At 38.6% G+C, this 7500-nt stretch overlaps 2 protein-coding genes across 2 annotated transcripts in view; both read left to right on the top strand.

The window, feature by feature from the left end:
* Positions 1-1490, top strand: part of LOC140349473 (anoctamin-9-like) — a 3534-nt gene extending 2044 nt beyond the window's left edge. Inside the window, exons 10-14 of the mRNA XM_072435819.1 lie at positions 1-130; positions 205-327; positions 463-556; positions 681-793; positions 872-1490. The exon at positions 1-130 is cut by the window's left edge and continues 18 nt beyond it. Of these exons, the coding sequence (XP_072291920.1) occupies positions 1-130; positions 205-327; positions 463-556; positions 681-793; positions 872-887 (476 nt within the window). The 3' untranslated portion in view covers positions 888-1490. The remainder of the gene's footprint in view (positions 131-204; positions 328-462; positions 557-680; positions 794-871) is intronic.
* Positions 1491-1984: 494 nt separating this feature from the next.
* Positions 1985-7500, top strand: part of LOC140349385 (single Ig IL-1-related receptor-like) — a 6069-nt gene continuing 553 nt past the window's right edge. The window contains exons 1-9 of the mRNA XM_072435694.1: positions 1985-2203; positions 3567-3824; positions 4335-4536; positions 4930-5060; positions 5480-5620; positions 5702-5845; positions 6218-6320; positions 6409-6559; positions 7035-7212. Coding sequence (XP_072291795.1) covers positions 2137-2203; positions 3567-3824; positions 4335-4536; positions 4930-5060; positions 5480-5620; positions 5702-5845; positions 6218-6320; positions 6409-6559; positions 7035-7212 — 1375 coding nt within the window. The 5' untranslated portion in view covers positions 1985-2136. The remainder of the gene's footprint in view (positions 2204-3566; positions 3825-4334; positions 4537-4929; positions 5061-5479; positions 5621-5701; positions 5846-6217; positions 6321-6408; positions 6560-7034; positions 7213-7500) is intronic.

Here is a 7500-nt window from a genome sequence, read left to right as displayed (position 1 = left end):
TGGAAGCTATTGGCGTTTTAGCTGTTATTGCCAATGGACTGGTCATTGGAGTGTCGTCGGACTTCATCCCTCGACTCGTCTACCGTTACATCTATGGTCCCTGCGCCAACGGAACGGCGACAGATACCGAGTAAACAGAGATTCCTATTGATCACTGGAATAAGCATAAGGATTTGTTTAGCTTCCACTTCAATCTTTTTGCAGGTGTATGGAGGGATACATCAACAACACCCTCTCTATAGCATACATGAATGACCAGGACACACACAATGAATTCTCAGCAGGTCAAATGGTGACCCCTAGTGGGATGAATGTCTCATTCTGCAGGTACGCCTTTGCCTGCTTCTTTAGCATTACTCACTGAACCCTTTGAATGGGGAAGAAATCACATACAATTTCAGTAGTTTGCTGTGATGAGGAATCTTTCAAAATATGCTGAAATGTCGGTCTATTTTATTATAGCTATAAAGACTATCGTAGCGCTGAGGACTACAGTCTGACTCCACAGTTCTGGTTAATTCTAGCGGTGCGGTTTGCATTTGTCATTTTATTTGAGGTAAGCAGGCGTTTTCTTTTTCTTTTTCTTTTTAAAATATATGTTTAGGTTCAAACCTGATCCAGCCTACAATGTACTGTATGCGCTCATGTCACATTATTTACATCGCCTCGTGCCTTTGCAGCATGTACTTGTCATCTGTAAATTCATCGCAGCCTGGTTCATTCCGAGCGCTCCTATGGAAGTCAAAAATGACAAACTGTTTGATAAACTCAACCGGCTTAAAGAGGAACTCAAGTAAGATTCAAATATCTGAAAAACTGCACCATTATTGGTTATTCTGTAGTAATTTATTTATTTATGTATATCTTTCAGGTCATTTGAAGAGTAACAGCTGTAACATGACCCTCTTTTGCCTCGTGCATAACAATGTGCTGACACACTCAGTAAATGCAAAGTGGTTGAGCTGTGAAGTGTTCACAGAATCCTGGGTTACAACCTGATGTTAAACACAGGCAACGGACAATGTGAAACACTCAAGAGACACTTAAACTGTGCACAGAGACAGGTTTGAATGCGGGCAACTGGCCTTTTTGAGAATAAGCTTACATACAAGGATGCAATGATTGTATACTGCTGAATCTCTATACTCCGTTGTGTGTTTTTCAAAGGTCTACATTTTTATACTACACTTGCACTGTTAAGTTGTTACAATGCTGCCTTACTTTGTTCAAACGCTGTGATACGCTGTCATTACTGGTGGCCAATGTCAAAAACTTTTTATTATAGAACACGTTTTGCAAATAGCCTTCCTCAGATAGTGCACCTTGCATTTGCATCTCTGTAAGTATATTGGTGTGCGTGTTACTGCTTCATCTGTTACGCTGTCATCACTGCACCTTTAAAGTATTGTAAACGAATCTAGGATTTGTTTTGTTTTTATTATTTAAAGAATGTATTGATGAAACATAGCCAACATATCTGTCCTTATTAATTTAACGTTTATATTGTGATTCTTTGCAATGTGTATTTGTGTATTTTAAGCACTCCTAAAACAAATCATCTTTTTTGTACATATGAAGAAGTGCAGAAATGAGAAACTCACTTCATAGTTTCATAAAGTCACACTTTCTTTCTTTTTCCTTTTAAAAAAAAAAAAGTAATTAAGAAATTACAAACAAAACAAGTATCATACTAATATTATTCAATATAAAACATATATGTTCAATCACAATAAAATGAAATAAAATAAATATATATATATTTTAATTGCAAGATAAAAACTAAAGAAAAATACAGGGGAAAAGTCATCCCAAAATAAATGTACAGGACAATACTTTCGACATCCAAATCATCCAGAAATGAGATAAGTTTAGAAAAGTCGCACTTTGTCTTAATTCATAAGTTTCCTCTAAACAGGTGAAAGCTGACGCATGTGTCACGTGATCACTCAGAGCCAATAGGTTGTTAAGTTTCAGTGCTTTTCAGGTAAGTTTACGTAACTGGAGGCTGGCGTCCTTGTAGTTGTCGCCTGGTCACGAAGAGTGTAACATTTAGGCTTCGTTAAGTCGTTATAACTAGAAAAGGATGCGTTAACTACATTCAACTTCCACTCGGTAAGACCCAGGACCCAGGGCATTATGGCTTTGGGGTCAGCCGTGTTCCTCCTGCTGTGTGCCGGCTTATCCACGTCTTCCCTGGCAGTGGGTAAGGAAATCACTTCTTTGATTTGACTGTAGGGCAATGGCCTGAAACCAGTTCATATGTAATTCCCACCACATCAGAAGTGGACTCTGGGATGTAACTTGCCCTGGGTAAATATTAGGTCGGTCTCATACGGCTCGCGCGTGCAGTCACACAATCTGTCGCGCTGTCACGTGCTGTTGCTTGGTAACAGTTCCAGACTTTAGACCAGATCCCGCTGCCTTCAGTTTGCGAGAAAAACACAAAGACAAGACAAATAAAAGGACACAGACACCGGTGAAGAGCCATACGCAGCAGGTTCGGCCGGTTGTTGGTTTTGGTCATACGCGCAAAACGTGAAGAACGAGTCTCATTACTTTAGTGACCTTATTTTTTATTGTAGTACTAGTAGTAATAGTAGGCCTTTTACTTAAATTATCTACTAGATTGTAGAAAAATGTTCAGTTGTATCATACGGACGCTGTTTTTAGACAAATAAGACGTTTTGACTCTCATCCAAGAGTCATTCTCAATCTGCGGATCGATACTGGGAACTCAAATATATATTCTATTCTGAGTAGGCCTTCTGAGTTAATAAATATCTGAGTTCCCGGACTCGATCCGCAGATTGAAAATTACTCTTGGATGAGAGTTGAAAGGTCTTGTTTTTCTAAAAACAGTGTCTGGATGACTACTACTGAATCTTTTTTCTACAATAGAGCACTCCTGGACTGAATGAAAGATTACACCGACTCATCATCTACTAGAATTGTTTTTTTATTGTAGCCATAGAAAGTTTCTGGGCCCTCTAGCCTTATGCAAATAGGTATTGACCAGAACGAGGAAGCGCAGTCCAAGCTTCATTTACATAAAGGCCTAGTGCATGGGCAGATATTACACACCTTCTTACCTGAGTTCATGTGTGCATTTACTTATTTTTATCATGTTATTTATGTTACTTATCTTCGAAAAAAACACTGCATCATATACATCTGATGTATATGCCAATACACTATAAAACATAAAACATTCAATATGTATTGTTAATATCCAACAAATTTGTATGCAAAAAACGTTATTTATGTATTTATTGTTAATATCCAACTGGAATATATTTACTAATAAAATAAATAAAAAAATAAATAATTGCCTAGGAACAGTTCGGTGTAATCCCTCATTCCTCCAGGAGTGTTCCTTTGTAAACAAAAAACAAAAAAAAAGATTCACTTGTTGTCATCTGGACTCTGCCCTTGACATCTTTTTGTGGATAGCTCTATCTGTGTCACTATTGGTTGATACAACCACTGTAAACTGTACTATTGTGTGTATACAACATACTGAATCATTTCCACAACAGTTATCACACAGTTCCTCTCTTCTTTTTCAGCCCAGAGTTGTGTGGACCCTGGACATGTGGCAGAGCAGGTGCTGTTTGCCGGAGATCAGTTTCCTTTTTTTCGCCTGCAGTGCACTCTGGGTCCATCTGTGCAGCTGACATGGCTCAAAGACTGTGTGCAGCTGGACTCTCAAACAGAGAAGTCCTTCCTGGAGTTCCTCACAGTGAACGTAGAAGACCAAGGCAATTACACTTGTGTGAAGAGGAACGATAGCTCCGTGTCTTCCACAGTTAGGCTGATTGTTAAGGGTAAGCATCGGTCAAAAGGGCTGGCAATGGTAAATTCCTTTGGTTCCAATACGATACCTGAACAAGACTTGTTTCCAGTACAGCATGGATAGACCGTCTTAATGATTATCGAGATCCATACAAAAAATAATAGGTCTAGTTAAAAAAAAGTTGTTTTTGTGTCTTAAACATACACTTGGTGCTGTCTCAGTATCTACCAAGCCTTTATCCATGATTTTTTCTGTACCAAGACATTTTTCCAACCAGTGACACCAGTAGATATTTCAGGTAAGACAGAGTTACCTTAATCCAGCCCAGTACTCCATTCCAGCACAGTTGTGTCAAGTCAGCTAAATATAAGCTTAAGGAGATATTATATTGTCTTTGTAAATGCGGATGTGAATGAGCTGAGTTGTCTCCACCTGTGAGATGGCATTTCGTTTCCACATAGCAGTCTCTGACCAAACCTGGCAGAGCATAAAGGCACCCCATTGTATTGAACACAGATAAATCTGGTATGTTCCTACACAGAGAGGAACTGCTCCAAAGAGCCAGAGTTCATCCCAGACGGAGGTCGAATGACACTGCGCAGGACTGTGGGAGAAACAGTTAACATGAATTGCACGGCACTGCTCCTTTGGCACCGCAGAGATCCCCACTGTAACATCGCCATGCACTGGAGTAAAAATGGACAGAATATTACCCACCACCCGCTGCTGACAATATCCGTCTGGTAAAATGATCAAATGTCTATAGTAGAGCTGCTAGAAGCCATTTGTGATATATATACCTGTGATGAATATTGCAATACAGTAATAATGATATAACTGCTGTCATCTTGAAGTACTGTACTAACACTATGAAAGGCACTATAATCACACAAATTACAGATCAGTTCAGGCTTTTGTTTTGGTAAAGGCTAAAGATTAAATACTAATAATTGCACAATCAAAACACATGTTAATTACGTTATTTTTGCAGGAATATTTCATGAATGCATTTGGAATGTTTCAATACTCATTTCAGTTTTGATTACTGTGTATAACACTTTTATGTTACTTTTTTTAACAACCCTAAATATACTGTAATTATAGTTTTTTTTTTTATTTATTTATAATTGTATTAGGGCTGTGGGTCCAGGCCAACTGATGGTGAGCAGCCAGCTGGAAATCACGGTAGAAAACCAAGAAGATGCTGGACTTTACACCTGCACAGTGAGAAATGCATCCATGGAGTTCTCTGTACAGCTTATACAATGTGAGAAAACACTAACCATTAGTACTCTCTGCCTATAATGGACAAGTAAAAAATAACTGTGCAAAACTGATGGCATGCTATTCACTTTTATGAGAGGAATGGATTTATGGAATGGCCATGATCATTGATTTATGTAGGGATTTTTCTTTATTTATTATTATTTTATTCTTTTGTGTTTATTAGTTTATTTATCAGGGACAGTGCACATAAAACATTGACCAACAGGAAAGGGAAAGTTGCTTTTACCAGGTTTACATGCACATAATTGTATAACTACTCTGTAAATAAAGTTTATGTCTCACAAGTACAACATCCTTTTATAGCACCTACTGTAAGCAGAAATCTAAATCTGACAATACTTGATCATAGTGTTGTTCATCCAGACTATATGTGACTAAATACTTCTTACATCTGTGTAGTTCATCCAAACCACACAGCTGCTGTCATTGGAGCCGTTGTGGTGCTGGCTTTGCTGGGTATCGCTGCTCTTGTGTACGTCAAGTGTCACCTCAACATCAAAATGTGGTACAAAAATATATACGGAGACTATGAACTTAGTGGTAAGACTGTAATACCCCGCTCTACTTGTTTTTTCATCAATTACATCAAAGACTGTTGCTCCTTTTTGTTTTTTATTGTAGATGGGAAAGTCTATGATGCCTACATCTCATATGTGAACAATGATTATGACAGAAAGTTTGTTAATTTTATACTGAAGCCTCATCTTGAGAATAAAAGTGGATTCAAGGTCCACCTCAATGAGAACAATATTCTGCCTGGTGTTGGTAAGTTACAGATTGACAAGAAAGAAAGCCTTAATTATTTGGCTTATCAGGTTATCAAGTATGATGAAATATGAACTCTGATCTGTTTTTGTGCAGATTGGCAAATAGCTTTATATACAATTTTAGGACATCAATATATGATTTAATAAATGTTAGTTAGTGTAATAGAACATTCATCATATTTACATTTCACCTACCGTTCGGAGTCTCTTTCTATTTTATTAAAATGTACTTAGACGTAGAGAGTTAACTTTGAAATTTGCAGAACTTAGGAAAAGTACAAGTCATTTTAGGGAAGTAAAGTGATATGTGTGTGACAACCAGACCTATGCTAAAGGACACTGTGACATAAAAACCACTACATATTTTCAGAGCCGTCTGCTGAGCTGATTATGAACATGAGTCGATCCCGGCGTCTCATCGTTGTGCTCTCTTATGCCTACCTGGAACAAGATTGGTGCAACAGCAACTTCAAGTGAGCCTTTGATATTGATCCATGAACATTTTTCAGCTGACAGTGAAGTACACCACTAGAGGCTGCTGTTGTGTTCTGCTTTAAACAGACAAGGCTTTCAGCAACTGTTGGAGTTGTGTCCACAGCCCATCCTGATTTTACTGGATGGCCAGAGTAAACGCTTTAGGCCTGAGGTGAAGCTGGAGCTGTCGGAACATCAGCCCTGCCTCACCATACTCACCTGGAGACACAACTCTGTGGTACGGTTTGGATTTAAGGCTTAGGTGTTTGTTTATTTGGTATAATAACATTTTGAAAATAATTAGAATGAACACACATCCATTGTTTCCACTCTAAAGAAGGGTAATTTATGGCGCAAAGCTGTAGTACCACTGATGTAGTTAAAATAAGAAGAATATGAATAAGAAAAAGGGAATGGTCTACAATATAAATCTTGTCTACACGGGGACGTAGCTGGGCCCTGGGTACAAACCGTATTGATGGGCTCACACTACTGTTCTCATGAGAAATGCACATTACAAACTTTGCAAAGAGCTCTTCCTGCAATTGTTCCTGGGTAAACGAGTACCCCCCATCCGGCTGCATCCCTGCAGATCAATAATGGTGTTTTTTAAGACCTCAAAGCATTACTTCAAAGGCTTCAAATCTGCTTGTGTGAACACAAAAGCTTTTCATAATAATAAGTGCTCCATACTCTATTTGTGACCTCTGTAGACTCCATCCTCAGTCTTCTGGAAGGAACTGTCTCTAGCCATGCCACGGCGCCTTTTCTTCCACAGTGAGTCGTCCAGAGACCCACAGACTTTGCTCCATGACGATAGGGACCCAATGTTGACCGTGGACCCAGACTACCTGGACTGTCGCTCGGACACAGACCCTGCTGGAGACCTTGGTGAGAGTCAAGCAGTTATTCAATAGTTTTCAAGAAAATAAAAAATAAAAAATCAACTTTAACTATGAAGACCAAATTTGATGTGATAGATCTTTCCAAAACTCTTAGCGTGTGTAGTGAGTTTATGTCATGTTGATCTGACCCAACAGACCAGTTACTGTGGCTCAAATTGCTGAAGAAGTTGATTCTGATAAAATACAGTATAATGCACAATTATGCTCCATTTCATGCATGTGGACATTAGATTATTCTTGGTTATGACATGAGAACATTAGGATTTCAGCAGTG

The sequence above is a fragment of the Eucyclogobius newberryi genome, unplaced genomic scaffold (assembly GCF_026437365.1).
Source record: "Eucyclogobius newberryi isolate DKJ021-1_F unplaced genomic scaffold, fEucNew1.0.hap1 SCAF_7, whole genome shotgun sequence".
In the NCBI taxonomy this organism is placed as follows: domain Eukaryota; kingdom Metazoa; phylum Chordata; class Actinopteri; order Gobiiformes; family Gobiidae; genus Eucyclogobius; species Eucyclogobius newberryi.
This window is presented reverse-complemented; position numbering and strand designations above follow the sequence as displayed.